General features: G+C 40.8%; 1 protein-coding gene across 2 annotated transcripts; it reads left to right on the top strand.

The window, feature by feature from the left end:
* The first annotated feature begins 4,060 nt into the window (after positions 1–4,060).
* LOC143884282 (myosin heavy chain-like protein) lies at positions 4,061–23,623 on the top strand. Of its 2 annotated transcripts, XM_077387757.1 has the most exons (6): positions 4,061–4,261; positions 4,991–7,375; positions 8,279–8,405; positions 9,397–9,498; positions 23,114–23,192; positions 23,358–23,623. In XM_077387757.1, exons 2-5 carry the CDS (start codon positions 5,112–5,114, stop codon positions 23,153–23,155), a joined length of 2,535 nt encoding a protein of 844 aa, XP_077243872.1. In that variant the 5' UTR covers positions 4,061–4,261; positions 4,991–5,111; the 3' UTR covers positions 23,156–23,192; positions 23,358–23,623. The 2 variants fall into 2 exon arrangements, with proteins under 2 accessions (XP_077243872.1, XP_077243871.1); XM_077387756.1 differs by having other exon boundaries at positions 23,114–23,623.
* Positions 23,624–24,844: the final 1,221 nt, after the last annotated feature.

Genomic DNA, 24,844 nt, shown 5'->3' on the forward strand with positions numbered 1-24,844 from the left:
GGACCCGCGGGACGGTGCAACGCACCGTTCGCGCACGCGCACACGCACGCGCGGCGTGGGCAATGGGCTATAGGGCGCATAGTGGCGCTTTAGTGGCGCTTTTTTAGGCGCACTTTGCACTTCGCTGGGTGCGATCCATTGGGTTGTGTCCCTTCCCAACGGTCAAGGATCTAAGGGGTGCGATCTGTACCATAGATGGATCATCTAACGGTTAGATGGGAGGACGGGAATTTAAATATCCCAACAGACTCTCTAGGATTGATCTGGTTCGTTGAATCGCGTATGGGCGCGATCTAACGGCCAGAATTCAAACCGATCTGGAAAGACTCTATACAGGGGTGCTTTTCACACTGAAAAGACACCAGAGGCTCTATAAAAGTTGCAGAACCCAACCATTTCAAAGTACGATCGAATTTACCCATTTCTGGATAAATTCTTAAGACTTCTAGTGCATTATACTCTCTTTCTTGCTCCCACCAAAATTCGTTTTACTAAACTATTTTCTTATTGTTTATCTAATTACTGTTATACTGCAGTAACAGAAATTAGACTGATTCTCTCAGGCTTGTAAGATTCTAAGGGCATTTCGGATTTGACTCCGCTTGTGCATAGCGTCGTCAAATTAGTAGGACATTCCTACTGGCTTCATTGTATCTTGGAGGCAGTTCGCGGATCCCCTTTGCACACTTCTAGTGGGGGCGAAATCTGTCTTAAGGAAAACGATTTCGCTCCTTGAAACAAACTGGTTACTGCTTTTTCTTTCCAACAGATACATAATTATTTCTCTAACATATGTTTGCTTGCAACTAACAACCAGCCCTTAGTCACGCGACCAGTCAAACTTCATAGGCATCAATATGGTTGTTCAATATCACAACACAAAAAACAGCGAATACTTTAAGTGAAAAAACAAACTTATATCAGATTGCTGTTCAGGCAATTGGACAGCCCATTCCATAAATGTATACAATAAGCAAATAGTTTCAACTATTGTGGGAACAAACCATCTGACGAACCATATAAATCAAAACAAAACAAAAAAACCATTATAGGAATAAGAAACCAGCAAAGGATTCTACATATGATACATCAAAAAATACCCAAAAAATATAGGAAATAATCCATGAAAATATGCATAAAAAAATACCTGAACTAAAGGAACGAAGGAATGGCTGCCTCCAGTGGTGAACCCTATGGATTTCCAGACATAGATAGCGTGTGCCCAAAATATCAGCTCCATCGGATCATCCTAATTCTTCACTCTGTGGATGAACCGTCAACTGAGGGGGCCTACGTTATACAAATTCAAACCACATGGGTCTACTTGTAACTTTTTAAACATTACGGGTTAAGTTGAATGTGTCGAAACCACACGGGGTCAAAGTGTATTTTTTCCCTATGTAAAAAAACAAAAAAGCGACTCACAAAAGACACGATGGCATGTTGCAGAATGCCTAATTTTTAAGTGTAACTAACTGATATCAACCCCTTTAATAACAAGTGCACAGAAAGTTACTTTTAGGATCAATGATAAAAGGCAATTTCGGGTCCCACATGGGGCGTGCATGTAAAATTAAGACCGTTGATCTTGTAGAAATCATGAGTTAACTCATATGATCACGATCCGATCCCGAATGGACATCCCATGCCTAAGATAAATTACTACAAAATTCGACGGTTTAGCTTGTCTTGATGGAACTCTAAACGTGACTTCACGGATTAAGGCTTAAGGATCATTGTATCAATGTGTTCTCAATGACTTTTGAGTGCACTCTTTTTTCTTAATAATAATGCAAGTTTTATTAAGGCTATTCTTGTTGGCACGGCCTGGTTTTGATAATGGGACGAACTCACTTTGTTCCACACATTCTGGTTAACTGCAGAGGTTTTTTTTTTTTTTTGGAGGGGGGGGGGGGGGGGGAGGGATTGCGGATTGTTATAGCTTTTGACATCTGGTTAAACAGTGTAAAACAAGTCAAGTTTGCCATGTTATCAAAATAGCCCCAGGGAGGCCTTACGCTAGCTCGTCGCAATACAAGGCCCGGACACACGCACACAGTGCACTTATGCGGGACAAGAAAGGTTACATGATGTCATTAAGCACAGTGCTAAGTACATGTGAAAGTGTTTTTTTTTTAATGGTAAAGAAAATTTATCAAACCATCTTGGTGCCGATACATGTCCTCTCATATTATTTGAACACTTACGAGTGAGAACAAATGAGAAAGGTAGAAGATCTGTCAAAGAAGTGTAGCCTTTCTTGTCTTTTTGAGAATGAACGTCTTTCTATGGAGTGATAAAGACGACTCCCGCATTTGCACCATCTTTTCGGGCAGCCCCGTCTAAGAAGACCTGCCGGTAGAAGGTCCACAACGAAAACTTCTTCATCTATAAGATCTTCATGTAAATCCCAATCAGCTGGAATCGGGCGGTCAGCCAATATAACTAAGCCACAAATTAACGAAATTATGCAAGGTTCTGTCATAGGGAAATATGGTGAAGTGGGTTAAAAACCGTAATAAGCAAGCAGCTAATTTGACTCGACAAAGTGGGACATGACTCTACTCAGTGTTGACTCAGTTTGAATCTGTCACCATTGACTCACAACAATGGAACCGAGTTAACTCGGAGAGTGAAGCCCTGTGTTGGAATGGTGGATCTACCAACCCCAGGGTTTGGCTTCATAGGGGGCAAGATCCCAGAAAAAAACAAATTGATTACATGGCTCTAACTTTTCCTTTGCTCTCCTCTCATCATGGAAAACGCCTAGGATCCCCCAACATATTATTAGAAAGCAACCCCACCTGGCTCTAGTGGCTTGTATTGGGTTCCACATATTTCGTTTCTTTCTTTCTTCACTTGGATCAAATGTCGTACAAACCTCCATTTGTTTTTAGGAAATGATATATTCGCCCCTTTTTCTTCACTGTAACACCCCCTTATGGTGTAAATAAGTAGCCATAAATACATTGGATGCGGGTGGCCCGGGAAAGAAGGTAGTGAAAATATCACTTCCCTTCACCTTTTTAAAGTTTTTTTTTACAATAGGGGTGGGGGCCCTGGGAATAAAGGGGGCAAAAATATCACTTCCCTTTACTTTTTTAATATGTTTGAAGATCTAACGAAGGAACATTGAGGTGGCATCCATGATTAAAAAAAAAAAAAAAAAAAGGTAAAAAGAAAAGGAAAAAGAAAAAGAAAGAAATGGTGGGTGATTGACAATGTGGATTAGCATATCTTTTTAATTAAGAGGAAGTCTAAACTGAAGGGAGCCCTTGCAAAAAAGTAGTGAAAGGGCTCTCCCATCGGCTGCAAATCACTTTTCGGCAGTTACTAATGCATGATGGTGATGTGCAGCCAATGGGAGAGCCCTTTCACCTCTTTTTTGCAAGGGCTCTCTTCATTCTAGAATTCCTCTTTAATTAATTATTTAATTAAGTAATGGCATATTATGCAGTGCACCACTTTTTTTCAGCTGAAGCATGAATTGACTTGTCGACTCGATATTATAGTGCGGAGCCCCAACGTTTAGTCTTTTACTATTTAACCAGTGCAAATAGGGTGATGTTTTCTTCGCCTCCCAATAGGTTAATGCGCCCCCCTGTTAACCCGAGTAGATGTCAAAAAGCATTAAAGCCTACCCGCAATTCACGTTACAAGGGGGGCGCATTATCCTAGGGGGGGAGAAAAAAAATCATCTCTCTTGCAAATATCACCAGCCAAACCATAGTTACAATATTGAGAAATGATGAGGATGCTTCCCAAATATTTCCACAATAAAAAATAAGGGATTTGTTAGGGAATTTCTCAGAAAGGCATTTCGCAGAGAAATGAATAAGATGACTGGTCTAGACAGCAATTGCGAGGTAAGCCCGATTACAAGTCATATTAAAACGAGTCTACACTCTACACCCGCCGTTTGTTTTGATAATGGCACCTCACTTTATCCGATAGTATAAAATGAGAAAGGAGTGACATTGGTAAAACGAGGGGTGTGCGGATATCATTTTAGGCGTTTCATCTTCCCTACGGTGTCAATTTAGGTCAAATGAGTCCTTTAGCCTCATAGTCGCCCTAGTTGGCTCTGCTCCTTTCCCGCTCAACACCTTTTACTTTCTTTTCTCCCCAACGACTTCTCATTTCTCCTTCCTCAAAACCCTAAAAACTGACAGAAAACATTTTCAGTTCGCTAGCTTTTTTTACTGACCAAAAGGAAAATTGGCGGGAAAAAGCTTCTGGAATTCCTGATTCTTCTCTCTCTGTAAGTTCTCTTATTTTCTTTGAAGTTCTTTCGTCTTGATGTGTAAATTGAGGCTAAATTTCAATAGTTTTTATGCTTATGTGTACTGTTCTTGGTAGAAAATTGACTATTTATGTGTTCACTTTCGTCTTTTCAGTTTGGGGTGGAAATTCTTCAGAAATTTTGTTCGCAGATGAAATAGAGGAATGCAGGATTTGTTTTACTTCTTGTCAATTTTGGTCAATTTTTGCGATTTCAATATTGATTAAATTTTTGTTTTGGTAATTGCGCTATCGATTTTGTGGCGAGCTGAAATAGAGTTAGCTCAGTTTGCTGGGTCAAACAAAGTAAATCATCAGTAGTTTTATTCGTTTTTATTGTGTTACAATTGATGATTTCTGTTCGAGTTTGTTTTTCTATTGATTTGTATTTTGGGTTAAAATTCTTGAATTTTTATATGTTTTGATTGTTATTTCTCTTTTCCTTTTTATTTTGGTATTGTCTTATCGGTTTTGTGGCGAACTGAAATAAAATCCACTCGATTTGGTAAGATATTAGTAGTTTTATTCATTTTATGTTGGTACAATTGATGATTTATTTTCACGTTTATTTTTTTTATTGATTTGTTTTTTAGGTTGGAATTCTTGAATTTTTCCATGTTTTGATTGACATTCCTCCTTTTCGTTGTTATTTTGCATCTGTTGGATTTTGATTTAGCTTTTAACTTTTATTGTTGTTATTGGGTTATAGATTTTACGTCGAATCAGTGCAAGCTTGATCCGTTTATAGTATTTGAGATCAGATTGGTGGGTTTTCAGTTGGTGGGATGATTCCAGTTTCTTGAGGGTTTTTGGAGCTATTGGAAATAACAATGGAGATTTCTGAGGTTTCTGATTCCAAGGCTAGTTCAGTTGGCAATGGATCGATGCAATCAAGCAGTAGTTTTAAAGGGAGTGACAATCTTGGCAATGACTCAGCTCACTATGAGACTTTCCTCCTCGAAGAGATGGATTCGTACTTTGATGATATCGACACCCGTCTGATTGTCTCGAGGATGGTAAACGACTCTGTCGTCAAGGGTATGGTGAATGCTGTTTCTGAAGAGGCTGCTGAGAAAATTGCTTCAAAAGAAAAGGAGGTGGCATTGTTGAAAGGAAAATTACGGTGTTATGAGTCTGGTGAATTTAGAGATAAAGATTGTGGGTCATCATCGGCAACATCAATTGAACTTGAAAAAATGAATTTTGACGTGCTACCTGATTCAGGTGGCCAATGTAATCATATTGAGGAGCATTTGACTAATCTAAAAATAGCGGCAGAAGGGCAATCTCGGAGGCTTAAGGAAGAAATTGAGGAAATAAGGGGCTTTAGTTCAGTTAGCAAAATGAATATGGGTGCTATTCAACAAGGAAAGATAGCAGAGAAATGTGTGGAGACTGAAGAAAGCATTGATACTTTGAAAGACATAATAAGATCGGTCAACGAAGAGATTGATAATATCGTTCTATTCTCAAAGGCATCACTTTATGAATGGAAATGGGAGCAGGAGTTTCAAGAAGAAGTCAAGGATATTGTGTTTCAGAGTTACATTAGAAGCATCCAAAAGGAATTTGAAGCAAAGTTGCTGAAACAAAGAGTCCGTGCTCTTGGTAGCCAAAATAAGAAGGTTAGTGAACTTTCAAGTTTACGCCAAGAACTAGATGTGATTTCCAGGTCTTTATTCAGTCCTGAAATGGGAAAGTTGCAGTCCCATGGATCTCATGAATTTACCGATGAATGGACTAATGGTGAAAGGAAAGACCGAATTCACCGGAAGGGTCCAAGCACGGTCCTTCGGGAGGAAAATAGTATTGCTGCGACTGCGAAATCTGATTTATCTGAAAACAAAACAGCCGGGGTCACGGAGTCTCAACTGAAGCGCATGCCAAAGGATGAGTTAATTAGTTATTTTAAGAGTGAAATGACTAATTTGAAGAGAAACCACGAGTTGACCGTGCAAGAATTAACTGAAGATTATTTCAGCCTCAAGCGAGAATTCCTCAAAGAAAAGGGTTCTTCCCACTTGAGAAAAGATAGGGACCTTGATGCATTGAGGAAAAAAATCCCAGAGGTCATTACGAAATTGGATGATATCCTTGTAGAGAATGAGAAATTGCCTGCTATATGTGATGATTATGAGAATATCTGCAGTTTGAATGATAGAGTCGAAAATCTGCTTTCAGAAATTCAAAGTCTAAGTGGCTTGCTCGCAGATAAAACAAAGGAGGTCAAGTGTCTCTCTTCTCAGGTTTCAGATGCAGAGGATAAAATGTTGCACCATTCTTCGGCAGAGGTGAATCTATCAAAGCAGATAAAAACGCTCAAGTGTGATATGGAAGATGCGAACATAGAAGTTTTCATAAGGGAAAAGATATATATAAGTATACTGAAGGAGTCAATTGGCAATTTTGAATGCGACCTAGAAGATTTGGACATTGAGAAAATCATCATGAATGAGATGTGTGCAACTATTTTCAACGAAGCTATTAAGGATTATCAGGCTGCCATCAATCACATGGAAATGAAGTATGACGAGGAAAAGGAAAAGAGAATTTACCTTGAAGCAACACTTTCTGCAAATGAGAAGACCTTGCTTTTAGAAATCAAGGGAAAAGAGCAGTTGAAGGAGAAAATAGTGTCACTATCAGAGACAATGAAGGAGAAGGTGATGTTGGCATCAGAAGCAGAGTCTACATTGATAAAACAGAGGGAACAGTTTGAACTTGGCTGGCAAGAACTTAATAGGCTTAAGGACCAGACAAGCCAGCAAGAGAGATTGATTTCTGAAAATAACAAGGAGTCAGAATCATTAAAGAGACGATTGGACGAGGCTTTGGAACAAATTGGTCTATACAAAGTAGAAATAAGCAAACTAGATCAGAAACTAAAAAGATCAATGGATGTTTCAAGGGAAGCAGAGAGACAAATAAGCACACTTCATGGCATTATCAAAGAGAAGCAGGATACAGCTATAGCGAGTGATAAAAAGCAAAGGAAGAAGATGGCATCAATTATGGTTTCTCTTCAAGAATTATACAAAGCAATGGCAGATTTTGAATGCAGAGTAGCAGAAAATATTGTACAAAATAATTCCAGGTACCTGTGTTCATAATTTTTACATGGTTTTTTTTTCTTTATTCGACTATAGTTTTGTGTTATGAATTCCAGACACAATTTATGGTCTCATACCTTATTTGTCATCAAGAAATGTCAAGCACACATGGGTCACCTAATCAGACCAAATTCTGTTAACAGGAAATTTCTTTATATGGTTTACCTGCGACTCCTTGACAATTACCTTAGAATATTTATTTCATTGGGCACTCAGTCTGTCCTTTTTTTCAGGGCGGCATGTGTAGCAGGATTCTTAGCCATGAGTTAATGCTATACTTATACCTAAAACAGCCTTTTCCAACTCATCCTACAGGCAGATTGAGGAATGACCTTTCATTTTTTTTGTTTGTTTGTCTATTTATTTATTTATTATTATTAGTAGTATTAAGTGTATTTTTATGTGTTTTGAGGGGTCAGTAAACGTGATTAAGCCCATGGCATCAGCATTGTGATCCCAGCTGTTTACTTAACACTTACGGACCATAACTTCCAAATTTTATCAAATAAATGAGGGGTTCAACTGCAAAGCCAATGATGACTTGGAGAGATATAGAGTTCGATTCAGGGTGTGAAAAATCTGTGAATGGTTAGTAGGATATTTGGCAAGGAAAAATGAGGTGTTCCACTTATACAGACTATTCATTTGTTGTTTTTTTCATTATTTCTTGAACCATGCCACTTGTTCTCGATTTTCAAGATCTTAAAATTGGAGGGCTTTACTTACTGAACCTGCACCCTATGTTACCAGACACTTGCAAACTCTTTCCATACCCATGCAAGGCTCCTTGATATTGTAGAAGAGTCTAACTAAATATGCAAATTTCTTGTTGTTCTTTCATTATTTGAAGTGGAAGGACTAAAGCACATTCTCTTGGTTGTGTGCAGGTTAGAAATGCTGAATTGTCATCATAGTCCACTTGTGCAGCAGGCTAATTTAATTAAGAGAGAGGGGTTGGTGCACAAGCTGATGCTTGAAAGAAGATGCTCTGACCTTCAAAAGGCTGAAGCAGAGGTATAAGAATGGCCGTTATCTGCTTTTTCATGACTTTTAATACTAAATATTAGCTTTAGCGTTACTGTGAGTTAAACAATTTAATGAAACTATTAAAGAAGAGGAATGATAGAATGAAAGGCGACATTGCAAAAACCAACTTCAAGGGCACCCTCATTGATCAATTTCAGCAAAGTGTGCTTATGATGACACCAAAAAAAGTGGATGGCACCATAAAAAGTGGAGCGGCTTTGATTTTTTCTGGAATTGACCAATGGGGACACCCTTGAAGCTGGTTCTGCAAGGGCTTCCTTCATTCTATCATTGCTCATTAAAGAATCAAGATTTGCTTGGACTCTGCTGAAACTAGAAACTCTTACAATTAAAAAACTAGTTTTAATGATCTTAAACACATTTATTGAATATGGTTGTTCTTAAACGAGCAGCTATTTTGGTAAACCTTCATATGCCAAATTTTTATTTTGTTTTCTTTCTCTGCCTTGTCTTGTATTTCAGGGTCCTTCTCGGTTCCTGTTTCCTTTTTTAATGAAATCCTATTTGCCATTCAAAAAGAAAAAGAAAAAAACGTATGAAGCTTTCAAATGGTATATAAGCTTATGAAGCTTATATACCGTTTGGAAATTTGGCATGTGATGTGTTTCCCATGAGTTTGAAGTTTTTGGAGGTTGGAGCGAAGGACAAAAAGGTTGAGAAAAAAATGTCAAATTTCATTTTAGTTGAAAAATGGGTAGAGCATGAGAAGGGGCTAAAAATCAGGAGCAAAAACTCCTTCCCGTCGTTTTTCCTTATATGTAGTCCCTTCCCAAGAGCCCCTCACTCAAGACCCTCTCAAGTTTCTCCCTCTCCCCTCCGTCTTTTTCTCTTTTACGATTGGGTAACCCAGCACTCCATGGAATTTTTTTCATGATGCCCCTTAAACTCTGGCTTTTGTTTTGTTAATTAAATATTAGAAATGTCTTCACTTACTCAGGTTCAATTTCTTGGAACTCAGGTTGATCTGTTAGGTGATGAGGTGGATGCGCTTCTTAGTCTTCTTGAAAAGATATACATAGCACTTGATCATTATTCACCAATATTGCAGCACTACACTGGAGTAAGATGGTTTTCCCTAATTATTATGTTGAGTCTTTATTTCTTTAGTATGGCATAATGCTTTTTCTTTAATATTGAGAGAAACTTCACCAAATGAAATTAGAAGTATGTTTTCTTTGAGATTTCTATATCAACTTCAAAGTTGTGGATGATAAAAACACTGCAAGAGGATATTGCTCAATGGAACAGTGGTCTCTGAAATTTAAATTTCTATGATATTATTCAGTAGTATGTAGATACTAGATTCATCTACGATGTTATGTACATAAGGGCTAATTTGTCAAATGAATATGAGATAAATGTGCTTGGTCTTTTGAAAAAATCTATAATGCTAAACAAGAACTTTGCATGCTTGATTAAAATATAGTAATGGAACTTCATCATTGTACAATTATATTGTTTGTTATGAGTTATCTTGCATTTACTGTTTTTGGCTGTGACTTTCACATGGATATGTGTCCTTGTCACCTGCTTACACAAGGGGTTCTACAGGACCAACACTGTGAGCACTACAAACCCAATCCACCACCATGTCAGACTATGATAATCTTGATAATTATATAACACCAGTTCATACAAATAATAAAATAAAAAAACTGCATACATTTTAAATGGAAATGTAGTGTAGAGAATAAGAAGTTCGAGAGGAAAATTGTAAGTCTCAGTCAAACTACATTACTTAATGTAAATTGCTCAACTAAGGGTAGAATATTAAAATAGATACAAAAATTAAAATCCAGGAGCGTGGAGACCCATCTAGGAGAAGGATGATCGACCCTGATCGGACTCTGTCAAATCTAACTTGACAAATGGAGTACATTTCTCCTTGATGTCACCTTGGACATAACCTTCTCCCTTACGAAATGGCAATCTACCTCTATGTGCTTTGTCTTTTCATGAAATAAATGCCGATGCAACATGCATGGTTGCTTGGTTATCACAATACATCATATGTTCTCTGACAGAAAAGTACAAAAAAAAATAAAAATGTTTCAACCAAACTAGCTCACATGCAGCATGAGCCATAGCGCAATTTTCAACCTCTCACTCGAAGAAGCAGCAACAATTTGCTTCTCAGTTATCCAAGAGTGTAGATTACCACCTAGATGTGTGCAATACCCAATGGTAGAACTCCTATTATTAGGAGACCATGCCCAATCATCTTGATATGCTTGAATATTAAGGTTCCACGTTTACCAAAAAGTAGGGCCTTTTTCTAAAATTGCCTTGAGATATGAAAAAATTATGTGAAACCTTCCGTGTGAGTCTCTCTTGGACCATGCATAAACTGACTCACAAATTTAGTCGATATGCTAAATCAGCTCTCATGGTAGTCACATAGATTACCTTCCCAACAAGTTGACACGTGTTAGGATCGACCAAAAGATTCTCTTCACCTGCACTATGTCGATGATTCATTTCTGTTAGTTTCAATGTGCTCGAGTCCCAATTACCTGTTTCCATGGGAAGATCTTTAACATACTTTGTGAAATAAAATACCCCCTTTTGACCTGACAATCCCCACTAAATAAGAGGAACCAAATCTTTGATGTCGAATCCTTTGCTGATGTCTGCCTTTATCCCTTTTATGTTCTCTTCATCAATCACTACAACTATGATATCAACATATACAGGAAGAATAGCTGTGCCCCTGTCAACCTTCTTACATAGAATGAGTAATAAATTTTGCATCCTTGAAACCCACCTTAAATATTGCTGTCAAACCACGCTCTTGGTGATTATTTCAACCATAAATAGCCTTATTCAACTTTCAAATCATCTTTTCTGCCCTTTTCTCTTGAAACTCTGGCGATGGTGACATATACACATCTTCTTATAGTTTTTTCATTCGAAAGGATGCTGTTTACATCAAGTCGGTGTGCCTTTCAACCACTTCATTAAGTTTATACTAAACAATATACACCCATTTGTAGTCAACAAATTGCTTCCCTTGAGGAAGAGAGACCAACTCCTAGTTTCCATTCCTTTGGAGGGCTTTCATTTCTTCTTCCATAGCCATTCTCCATCTAGGAAGAGTTGATTCAAATTAGCAAGTAGGCTTCTTGATAAATGATAGAGTAGAAACGAATAATAGTGGAAGGGTTGAAAATGATGAAGACACAAGATATTGACATGGTCGATGAAGAAAATTGAGCTCGTGGGCAGAACAAGTCACCAAAGGTGCATTGCTTTTAAGGGTTGTGTGCTGATGGGAAATGACGCTGTACTGCATGGCTACGAGAACGACCGGCGGACGTACGATGGTAGAAGACATGATGACAACACTACGAAGGGTGGCTGGCGTGGTCATGAAGCAAGGCATATGGGACGGCGGGGCCATGACGGTTGGCATGCCAATGTAAATGGCTATCACCATGAGAGGTTCTTCCCTAAAAGACGAGCGAATGCGGAACAGCCCAAAAACAGGGGTGGGAGGGATGCTAATGTTCGAATCTTACCGGGCGACTGGTTTTGCCGGGGATGTGATTACCATAACTTCCGGCGTCGGGTAGACTGCCGGCGTTGTGGAAAAAGAAAGCTGTCGATCCAATCTCACACACTAATGCCCCGAAACGGGGTGAGGATGCTCCGGGAAGCGATAAGGACTACAACTATCACTGGCCGGAGGGTGGAACTACAGAGGCGGTGATGGAGGGTAATATGAGGACTGTCATCATATCTGGCACTGAAGTCGGTGGACGGACTAAGTTTCTCAAGACATGTTTGATTGGGAGGATCAAGAAGCCTGAATGGGAGCTTGGCGAGTTATGGGAATGGGTTCAGTGGTTTTGGGGGCTGCCGGATCTACCTGAATCGTTTATTTTGAGCCGGAACGAAGTGTTGTTTAGTTTTGCTAACGAGAAACAAGCAGATAGCATCTTTGGTCGTGGAGGAAAGGCGTTGGGACTGGGAGAGTTCCTTCTGTCCTTATACCCATGGAATCCGTCATACAAGACGGGTGCTAAGGCGATTTGGATTCGGTTCTACGGTATCCCGATGCATGCCCTTGCTAACTCTACCATTGAAGCCCTCGGTGGCTTGTTCGGCTCCGTAATGGAGGTTCGTGCCGACACAGATGATCCCCAAAACCTCTACTATGCTAAGGCAAAGGTTTTCACTACCGAATGGCAATTTCTTCGATCGGTGGTATCCCTGAAAGTGGATGACCGGCTATATTCAATTGGGGTGGCTGGTGAGTTTGGCACGGATGTTAAAATTCCGGCGGATGCGGGCGGGCTCTTTCGCTCTCATGGTTCGGAAAATGGCGTGGTGGCCGGTTGTACTGAGGATGTTAGAACTCTGGTCAATATTGTGTGTCGGGACCCATCTGCGGTGCGATCGGAGAAGAAGATGATCGCACCGTCTGATCAAATTCCAATGGATTATTCACCATCCAACGATCCAAACTGGATCGCTGAACGGAAGCGGGAAGGCAATGATCTGATGACACATGTCCCTGGTGGTGAAAGAAACTCGATCACCACCTTTCATTTGAATTTCAATGCCTTGGGGCGGGATACATCCTCGCTGCTGTGTGGAGGTGGTGGTACACGGCACACGTTCCTTTTTGATGGGGCCACTCTCTGCACGGATAGGGAGGATCGTGGTTATCCCTTGCCGGGCAAGGAAGCTAGACAGATTAAGGGAGACATGCATACGGCCACGTCGTAGGCGGCTATTATATCTGACAGGCTGCGTGGCAGCTGGACATCCTCGGGGTCTTATTGCAACACGTGGCCACATCGCAGAGGCGAGCTGGATGGTGGAGACAGTTTGTCTTCCTATTGAAAAAGAAACCTTCGCGCATCCTTTTTCTACTACTTTGGGCGATACGCGAAGCTATGGTGTAATTCCTTCCTATCCAACGAAGTCTGGGCATGCTCCACTCAGAGGCTATCTATCTTCTCGGTGGAGGAAGCGTCACGGCAACCGTCCTCACAAAAAAATCGTTATCCGATCTTGGAAGCGCCTACGTGTCACGAACGAGTTTCCGAACCGTGAGGAAATCGTCCTGGAGTTTATCAAACACAAGCGAAAGAAAGAAAATGGGCCCAACCCCATCGCTCAGTCCGGGGTAAATGTTGCGGGAGACTCTGGTGAAACGTCTGAAACTGGCGAAAATTGTACGAAAATTGGGTATATAATGGGGGATCTCTGCGATTCATTGAGAGGGGTGGAAATCGAAGAGGGCATAGGGGTAAAGTGAAGTATGGTTCTCAATGGGGCTGAATCTGGATCTGAGAAGGGGGATTGTGCAACTCGGGGGGATGTTTCGCCAAGATTAAATGGGGAAACAGGGCTGGGCCAGGCCATACCATCGGAAAAAATTCGTCGGGGTTGGGGGAGAATTCATTGGGCTCTACCAACCAGGACTCTCTGGAGATTGAAGTTCGTAACAAGGTCCTTGAGTACTTGAATCGTGGGGAGGAAAATCTGGAACCGGATATTGTGGACAAAATGGACGAATTTGGAGAAATGGCTTTGATGGCGGAGGATATCGGCATACAGTATAAAGAAAACATTCATGCAACTCAAAAAATATTTCAGGAGATTGAAGGGAGGGATATTGAGGGGATTCCACCTCCGTCTAGTAGATCGAAAGCAAGGGGGTCGCGGGAGCTGTGGCGCCTACTCTGAGGTAGGTGATCTGGTGTTGGGCATTGGGGTTTTATTTATCAGATATTATGAAGATTGTCTTCTGGAATATTATGGGAATGGGTTCGGATTGGAAGGTGTTGGCGGTTAAAGATCTTTGTACATATCGCCAATGTTCTGAAAATCGGAATCGTATCGTAAATCGTAAGAGGGGTCGAATCATAAATCGAATTGAAAATCGTAAGATTTTTTCAGATTTATATATAAAAATCAGGAAAAAAAATAAAAATTAGGAAAAATTATAAATAAGAATAAAAAGAGTCATTATCAATTTTCCATTCAAAACCATTAAAATAAATAACATGAAATGTTTGTTTTGGATTTTGAGAACAGATTGTGAGTCCATAACAGATTATTTGGCCCAAAATTAAACATAAATTTGGGTCTGACAATTTGGACACGAAATCAGTTCTCATAATCCAAAACAAACAGAGCCTCACAAATAAATTACAAAAATGGTGATTTTTAACTCATACTGAAACCTATGTTTGTTTTGGATTTTGAGAACAGATTGAGAGTCCATAATGCTCTGTATGGTTGCCGGGTTTTTTTTGTTCCTGGGAGTTATGTGGGAGAAAAAAATACCCTGGGAGATAGGTGGGAAAAAAAAAGTCCTAGAAGTATCCTGGTAAAATAAAAATCCCATGTTTGGTTATGTGGAAGAAAAAAATACCCTGGGAGATATGGTGGGAAAAAAAAAACCTTTGTTTGGTTGCTTGAACTGTTGGGTAGAAAAAAATTCTTCTCAAGCTTATTTTTGGTTCCTGAGTTTATTTTTGTTCCTGGGGTTATCTTGGGATGGGATGAAAAGGCAATCATTACAAAAGTGGGATTAAAAAATTCACCCCACAAGTAATCATTACAAGAGTGGGATTAAAAAAAACCTAGTGCTAAAAGGCAACCAAACAAGGGATGGGACCAAAATTTAACTTACTCTCCCACATAACTCCCAGGAAGAAAAAAAACCCGGCAACCAAACAGAGCATAATAGATTATTTCACCCAAAATTAAATGTAAATTTGAGTGTGAAAATCAGTTGTGGAATCGAAACTAGTTCTCAAAATCCAAAAAAAAAAAAAACAGATTTTGGAATCGAAATTAGTTCTCAAGATCCAAAAAAACAGAGCATATTCTTGTTTTAAAAAAAAAACAGAGCTTAAGGGAGAGAGATTGCCAGCCCTATTTGGTCTCGAAATCCAAAAAAAAAAAAAAAAAAAAAAAAAAAAGCCCCCTTATAACAGATTCACAGCCCTATTTGTTTTGGATTTTAAGAACTGATTTGAGTCCAAACGGTTCTCAAAATCCAAAACAAAAGGTGGAGGGGAAAGGAAAAAGAAGGGGAAGAGGAGAAAGAGGAGAAAAAAAAAACCAAAATAACATACCTCTTCTTCTTCTTCTTCTTCTTCATCTTCTTCTTCTTCTTCTTCTTCATCTTCTTTTTCTTCTTCACCGTACGATGGAGAATCGAATGGAGGGGTTTTGGCAAACCCTATGTCACAGCAAGAGGGTTTTCTTTTCTCGCCTCAAGCCCTAAATCGACAGAGGGGAAAAAGTCAAGAGAACGGTATTAAAAACGGGTATTATGCCTTCTAAGTTTAGTTGTTGGGGCCCACAGAGAACAAAAATGAAGTTTCAACATGAATCGTACGATTCAAGTATGAATCGTAAGATTCATTGCAAAATCGATTCAGAGATCCGATTTGAATCGGTGCCTGTATGATTCGATTCGAATCGTAAATCGTACGATTTTGACAACATTGCATATCGTCGTCCCGACATTCTTGTAATTCTTGAATCAAAGTTGGCCGGGGTGACTGATGGCAGTATTAACAAATTCCGGGGAAGGAGCACGGGGAATGGGTGTCAAAAGATGCGATCGGTGCATCTGGAGGTTTCATTGTTGTCTGGAAGGATTCTATGTTCTCAATGGTGGAAAGCTGGATCAGGGAACATTCGGTGTCTATCCTTTTTTCGGATAGGGGTACTTCTAGGAGGTGGTTGTTCACTGCTGTATATGGACCAGTTCGCGCTCATGAGCGGAGGGGCTTATGGATTGAATTACTCAACATTCGGTGTTTGTGGGCCGGTCCGTGGATCGTGGGGGGTGATTTTAACACTATTCTCTTTCCGGTAGAAAAGAATCGGCCGGATAACAACTAGTATGCAGAACTTCTCCGATTTTATCATGGATGCTGAATTGGCGGATCTACCACTTGCCGGTGCCCGTTACACATGGACTAATAACTAGATCTGGCAAACGGGTGGGTCGGGCCGGGTCAACCCGCAGGTGATGCGGGTGCGGGTCACACGGGTTGGGTCAGGAGATGACCTGCATTTTTGCGGGTCAGAATTTAGGTGACCCGCGCGGCCTGCGGGTGGGCCGGGTCAACCCGCGGGTCACCCGCAAATTCAAATAGTTGTTTATTTTTTAAAATGTTATCACTGGATTTTGATGAGGGGGGTATGGCCGGCACCGTGGGATGATCCAAACCGTCCATTAGATGGCCCACAGCCTAAATAGGTTGTGCCCCAAAAATCATTTCAATAGGTTGATCCTAACCCTCTGATCTATAGAAGGTCAGGATCAAGTGATCAACCCTCTAACATTCAAATCGGAGGGTTGGGATCAACCTATGGTGCTAGCCACAACGTATTTATATTCTATGGTGCCAGCCATAACCTATTCAGGCATCAAACCCTTAAAAAATAGATTAGCATGAAAAAATCACCATCCTTTACATTAGAAAAAAAAGGCCATCTAACTAGATTAGCATAACAAAATCACCACCCTTAAAAAAGCCAAGTGACTTGCGGGTGCCCGCGGGTTGACCCGACCCGACCCGTGTTTTTGCGGGTTGGGTCACCCGCGGGTTAGTTTTGACGGGTCACTAAAACTCAGACCCGTGCCCGCAAATTTGAGGGTGGGTCGGGTCGACCCGCGGGCACGGGTCGCTTTTGCCAGGTCTACTAATAACCAGGATCGCTTGGTTATGAGCCACTTGGATCGCATCCTCATATCTAATGAATGGTTTCAAGCTTTTTCCTCAATTTCTCAGCGTGCATTACCTAAGCCAATTTCGGACCATAACCCGATTTTACTGGAGCTCTCGGACTGTTTTGTTGGACCGCGTCCGTTCAAGATGGATATGTCTTGGTGTGAGTCTTCGGCTCTCAATGATTCTATCGATGGATGGTGGGCTTCGTACTCGGGGACGGGGTGGAAAGGGTATGCCATTTGCAAAAAACCTCAGGCTTTGAAAGGTTATATTAAATCTTGGGCTCGAGGGGATAAGATAAGGATGGAGAAGCGGAAAGTGGAGCTCCTACTGGAGTTATCAAATCTGGAAGCAAAAGAAGAATCTGAGCCTCTATCTGATCTTGAGCACCAGTCCCGTGCAAATCTGAAACTGGAATACGATGAAATTCTAAGACGCGACGAGATGAGTTGGAGACAAAAGTCCCGGGCGGTTTGGCTCAAAGATGGGGATAACAATACCAAGTTTTTCCACCGGATGGCTTCCAATCGTCGGTGTGTGAACTCTATCCTATGCTTAGATATTAACGGGGTTCTGGTTGATGATATGCCAACCATTCGTCACAAAGTGTTGTACTTCGATAGCAATTTATACACTCGGAAGTATGATTGGCGGCCTAAGTTTGATGGTCTTCATTTCAATCGTATATCTGCTGATTGTGCTCAATGGCTTGAACGGCCGTTTTCTATGGAGGAGATTGAAGGGGCTCTTGCATCGCTTCAAAAGGACAAGGCTCCAGCCCCGACGGTTTTCCGGCAGGATTCTACCAACGATACTGGGACACCATAAAATCTGATGTGCTTGCCTTCATGCTGGAATTCCACGAGAGAGGCATCATCATCAAGGAAATGAACTCTACGTTTATTACTCTTATCCCGAAAAAAGAAGGGCCGGCTTCCTTACAGGACTTCAGACCAATAAGTCTTCTACATGGGGTCTATAAGCTACTATCAAAGGTTCTTGCAAGGCGCATTCGTGTTGTTATGAAAGAGGTAATTTCTAAACACCAAGAGGCCTTCGTCTCGGACCGTCAAATATTGGACAACATTCTTATTGCAAATGAGATCCTAGACTCTATGAGAAGGAAGGGGGAGCGTGGTGTTCTGATAAGGGTTGATTTCGAGAAAGCATACAACCATGTAGATTGGGTGGTCTTGGACTATATTCTATCCCGCATGGGGTTTGGCCCGAAATGGCGCCATTGGATGGCGGCGTGTCTACAATCCGCAATGTTCTCTATTATCATTAACGGGACTCCCGAAGGTTCTTTTGGGTGCTCGCGCGGTTTGCGTCAAGGTGATCCCTTGCTCCGTACTTATTCATTATCGTGGCCGAGTCACTCCACTCTCTTATTGCGAAGGCAGAATTTTGTGGTTACATCCGCGGCCTTGCTCCTAGCCCCGTGGCTACTTCTTCTATATCGCACCTACAGTTTGTGGACGACACCATTCTCTTTCTTGAGGATAACCTCAAGCAGATGGTTAAGGCGAAACACCTATTTTGCTGGTTCGAGATTATCTCCGGTCTCAAAATCAATCTGTCTAAAAGCGCGGTTGCTGGTATTAATGTGGACTCGACTACTTGTGCCGCTTACGCGGAGACTCTTGGGTGCCAACTTGCCACGCTCCCTATCAAATATCTTGGGCTACCGTTGGGGTATGGTATCCCTAAAGCTGCGCAATGGGACCCGGTTATTGAGCGGATTAAAATGAAGCTTGCATCGTGGAAAAAGAGATACCTGTCATTTGGGGGCCGTATTACCCTTATTAAAGCCGCCCTCGCAAATATGCCGGTATATTTGATGTCGGTTTTCAAGATTCCAACGGCTGTTGCTTCTCGTATTGAAAAAATTCAGAGGGATTTCCTTTGGGAAGGTAAAGAATGGGGGAAAGGCCCAAGCACCTCATTGCATGGAAAATGGTGTGCCGTTCCAAAATAGACGGGGGTTTGGGCATTGGCAAAATTCGTCTACGGAACAAAGCCCTTTTGGGTAAGTGGTATTGGCGGTTCGGCACGGAGAAGGATGCTTTATGGCAAAATGTTGTGAGCCAAAAATATGGTAGCAGATGGGGCAATTGGATATGTAATGGAGCATCAAATCATGATTGATCTGGCATATGGAGGTCTGTCTCATCTGTAAGGGATGCATTCCTCCCCTAGTGCGTGACAAACCTGGAACGGGCAACTCTGTTCATTTCTGAGTTGACTTGTGGGTGGGCAACTGTACGTTGGCGGAGGCTTATCCTGATTTGTTTCGTATTGCTATTGATCCGGGTTCTACCATCGCATAAAATGTCATTCGAAACCATGGACATGCCAATCTTGTATGGGATATCAGGCTGAGATGTAATATTAAAGAATCCGAGATTGATAATTTCGGGTCTCTTCGTCGCAAACTATCTGCTACCTATTTTTCGCCTACCGGTGTAGATATGTGGATTTGGATGCCTGAGTCCGACGGGTTTTTCTCGGTGAGATCATTCTTTAGGAAATTAAACGACGATTACGGGAATCCATCCCCTCTAGCTAAAATCTGGAAAAATATCGCCCCGCCGCGTATCAAGGGATTCATATGGACTTTATTGCTCAACGGCATTAACACCTGTGAGAGATTGAAGACCAGGGGATTCCAATTAGCGAATCGTTGTGTTTTGTGCAAAATGGCGGAAGAGAATTTGGATCATCTATTCCTTCTCTGCCCATTCGCATTTAAGGTATGGATGGGAATTTTTAGGTTCTTTGGTTTTTCATGGGTACTCAGGGGAAGCATTTGTACTGTTATCAATAATTGGTGGGGCGTGTTGGCTGGCCGGGTTGGTGAATTCATGTGGCTGTCAATCCCGTTTGCGATTGTATGGCACCTTTGGGCTGAGCGTAACAACCGCATTTTCAGCGGAAAGGAGCGAGGTTGGTCAAAGGTGATTTTCAACATTAAACTCTCCATCATAAGCTAGGCAAAAGCCCGGGGAGGTATCCACTATTCCACCGGTGACTTGATTAGGAATTGGGCGGTGGTGATCTCCGAGCAGAAAGCCGTGGTCCAGATATTACCACTATGGAAACCTCCCCCTGAGGGATGGTTCAAATTGAATTTCGACGGCAGTTCTCGTGGTAACCCTGGAAAGGCTGGTATCGGGGGTGTCATCCGGGACCATTTCGCCAATATTTTAATGACTTTCTCGGGGCCACTGGAGGTGGCGAATGAAGCAGAGGTGTCGGCCCTCTTGTTTGCATTGCGGTGGTATGCACGGAATGATCTCGGACCCCTTATTGCCGAAAGAGACTCATCCAATACCATTGCGTGGGCCGGTAACAAAGCTTGTGGTCCTTGGCATCTTGCTTTCAAGATAGATGAGATCAGGGATTTGGTGGCAACTATTCGACCTGTGCTTAATCATACTCTTAGATCGGGTAATGATTTCGCGAATGTGCTTGCCAAGGAAGGGGTGGACCGCGACTCCTTGCTACTCTCCACTAATACTGTGTTGTAAATATTTTTTGGCTTTTTGGGTTTTATGTGGCCCTCTTATGGGAGGGGCCTTTTCGCATTGTAATTGTTGATATTGGGGACGTCTCGTCCCTTTGTACTCTCTCTGATATAATGCAATTTCCGTTACCTTTTCAAAAAAAGAAGAAGAGTAGAAACGAATGTTGTTTAGGAAGGAAACAAGGAAGGATAGGAAACAGACTGATTGATTGGGAGGTTAATCCGTTAATGCATGTTTTTGTTTTTCAAATAGCAATAATAAGGTCAAAAGTTAGTTAAACATGTTCTCCAACAGTTGACAAGTTTCTAAGATATATAGTTAGAAGGAAAGAAAGTAACACAGCAATTTAAACTTTTGGTCGAACAGCTTACGGACGTGATTGTAAGGAAATTTAGTAACAAGCAATATGGAGGACAAATTTAATGAAGGTAAGTGTAAAATGCAAACACTAGTATGGAGTCAAAGAACCATCAACAAGAGGTACATTTGATTGAAATGGAGGACAAAAGGTGAGACCTACTGATCTTATGTTGATCATTTGCACCTGTATCGAGACCGAAGAAGAGGACACATGTTATAAGGACGTAGCAATGAATAGCAGAATTATTGGAACCTTCAACATCTGAGGAAGATGCAGCTCTGGAAATATGTCCAATCTATTCGCTCTTTTCATTAGTGTTGATAATGGCTTTTTAGAATATGAATCATGCCCACCCACCAATCTCAGAATGGGATCCTTTACCCATGACAGTGTTTGCATGTTGCTTATTATGTTTGTTCTTCAATGAGGAGGCTTACTGATGTTGTATGGGCACTTTTCCTTAACATGTAAATTTTCCACAATGAAACCATATTTTATTATGTAGGCCACACCATTGCTATTAATAGATCAACGGTCAACACTAAAATTGGATCCACTATTACCATTGAAATTAGGTTTACTATAATTAGAATTACCTTCTCTCTCACTTTTCAGTTTGAAGACAAGAGTGGACATATTTGGAAGACATGGAGGAGTTTCTTTTCGTCAATCTTGTTCACTCAATAAGAATGCTGTTGTTAACAGAATGAGATTGGCATTGCTAATGTGACATTTGTAAAATCTTCCATCCCAGAAATCATCTAGAACATCTATCTAATGGCTGTGTGGTGGGCCATCTGGAAGGAGCACGGCCACATCCGGAGACACTTTCAGCCCACCACGTGTTACAAGGAAAGAATTCTCACCTACATAAGCTAGTGGGTGAGAAGCTCAAAGAAGTTTGCTGGATTTTTGGGAAATGATTTCAGCCAGTGCCTTGCAAAATTGCATATAATAGAAAACCAAAGGAGAAGATAGCCCTTTGTTAGCTCCCCAAAGGCAAGTGATGTGAAGCTGAACTTCAATGGATCATCCCATGCTTGTTGGGCTAGCACTCGAAAGGTTCGGGTGCATAGCGGTTGATTTACTGGGAGGTAGGTCGTAACAAAGGTTTAGGAGCATAGCGGTCGATTTGTCATGTTAGGACGAAGTTCTTGTTAGGTATTAGGTTTAGGTTGGGTAGGACTTTGTTTAGTCTTTTTGGTGTGAAGCAGGGAGATATTTGGAGTTGGATGTTTCGTAGAAATCTTAAAGGAGTCGGAGTTCACTAGCGTCAACTGTCTTCTTGGTCTTTTGGAGGAGGTTTCTCCTTTGATGTCCAAAAATAGTACAATGGCTTGGGGCAGTGTTTAAGAACGCGGATGCAGCGCGGAACGCAGCCGAAGGAAATCCTAGTCGACTCGGCATGACGCGGTCGAGTACAAAGGCTTTGTTTATGGGGCTGAATTTTTCAGAGCAAGGTTTGATGGTCCTTTACGGTGGAAAATGACTCGCAAAATGATGTGTGGTGGGGTGCTGAAATGTTAGAGGACCTATGGTGGTGGGGTTCATTATCAATGAGGTTGTCAACATTGCAAGGGAGGACAACATTTATTTAAATCATACCCTAAGGGCAGCGGCAAATGAGATTTCTGACTCTTTGGCTAAAGACGGTGTTAGGCGGGACGTTCTCATGCAGGGGCAGTATCTGTGCCGTTTGTAATTTTTTTTTTTTTTCAAATATTTGCACCGTTTGTATTTTTTCTGTTTTCTATACATTATTTCTTTTATTTTCCTGATGAATTTGGCTTCCGTTTTTAAAAAAAACGAACATGCATCAATCCCTTTAACAGTAAGCTCTGGCACTATGTTTGATTGACTGCTGTATCGCAGATAAGATTCTAAGACCAAAATTTTGTAAACAGAGTAAAGTTTAACGTGGAATGTTAAGGATATGATTGACTTCTGTATCGTATGTTTCAAGATCTTACAAGTACTTTTTGTCATTCCCAACTTTATAACCTGTTATATATATCTCTGTGTCTCATTTACCAACCCTGAAATGGTTATATTTATCAAATTTTTTGTTTCATGCAGATTATGGAGATTCTGAAATTGGTCAGACGAGAGCTAAAATGAGAAAGTGCTAAGCCAATTTGAGCAGCTCTAGTATAAGGTGATCAACATTATTACTGTACCATTCACTGCTTCTTTTGTCGGCAACATAGGCATGCTTCCCTCTCCCTGATTTCCTTCTCTTCTTGCTTAAATATATTTACCACAATAATCTTTCTATGTGCGGCCTCGGTCCCCCTGCTACATTCTCGCCTCATCATCACAGATCAGCAGTCATGTCTTGCCGGCACCCTCGATGACACAAAGAAGAAAATCACATCTTTCGTTATCTAATGCCTCTTATGCACACAGGTGTGAGCTCAACCACACATTTTTTATTCTTCAGTATTTATTTTTGCTTCTCTTATGTGGTAAATAGTGTTATGTTTTATACATTTTGTCCGGTATGTATATTTATGACTTCCATGCAGCAATGAAAAGCATGTGAGAAATTTTTGAAAAATAGAAAATTAGTTCTCTATTAGTTCATAAGCATCCCTCTCTATAAATAAGGGCAAATCCAAACATATTTGCGCGTGCAACTGAGGCCCGGCTGCTGTTGAAGCCATGTGTGTGCCATGCCCAAATGTGAAATCTGGTGTTCTTGTGGTGTGAGGAAAAGGGACGAAGCCCATGAAACTTTAAAAAATAGGAAGCTGTGTTTGTGTAGAAATTGGGGGAGAGATTCGTAGTAATGTTTGATCGAATGAGACTTATTATAAGCGCAAAACGATGAAGCCCATCAAACTTACGAAGAAAATGGGAACTACTAGATGGAGAAATAATGCCTTTTCTCTCCTCATGTTTAGACCCCAGAGAATGATGCGTTCAGAGAGTTGGAAACCATAAACTGTTGGTTAATGAGGAAAGTCTGCTATCTCACAGCTATGTGGAATTAACAAAGAACTAACAAGTAGTGGACATTTTCTTGATTAGGCTCTGATTCTTTCTACGCAAAATGGGCGTAAAATAAGAGAAATTATATGGTGCAAGGCCTTACAACAATAATGCCTTTGTACTGTGGAAGTACCACCATTGACATTTGATCCAACAGCACCTCAAAAAGTGAGCTGCTGTTGGATCAAATATCAAGGGCGGTACCCCTACCGTCTTGTTGTAAGGCCTTACACCATATAAAATCTTGTAAAACAAAATTTTATGTTCAATTTTTAAACGGAAATCCATTTCTAGAATGGCTGTTTTAAAGCCATTTTACATCTAATGAAACACTCTTTTGCAGAAAGGATGATTAGAATGGCCTTAGCTCCTGATTATTCAGACAATCAAAATCAGAAAGAAAAGATTGCAATGAGACAATTGATTTGGATACCCACAATCAAAATCATTTCTGTTACTTGACTAAACAACCCAAAATTCAGTTATTTCAATTTCACTGTTTATGGCCACTTGTCTATTTTTTGAAGAAAAAATACTAAAAAGACACTAACGCCCATTTTTCGGCCACTAACAGCCGTGAAAAGATTTTCTCATGTAGATAATAACCTTTTTCAAAAAAATAAAATAATCATAATAATAATTAAAGGAATTTGCTAGGCAATTTCGCGGAAAGCTATTTCACGGCTGGCTTTTGCATAGAGAACAGCCAAGTCAGATGGATTAAATGAGTAAGACAGAATCTGTTGAAAAGTGAGCCTGCGTGGCTGTCCTCTCATGCAAAAGCCAGCCGCGAAATGGCTTTCCGCAAAATTTACT

Source organism: Tasmannia lanceolata, unplaced genomic scaffold (genome assembly GCF_043159265.1).
Source record: "Tasmannia lanceolata isolate RefF3 unplaced genomic scaffold, GAP_Taslan_0.1 ptg000008l, whole genome shotgun sequence".
Lineage (NCBI taxonomy): Eukaryota > Viridiplantae > Streptophyta > Magnoliopsida > Canellales > Winteraceae > Tasmannia > Tasmannia lanceolata.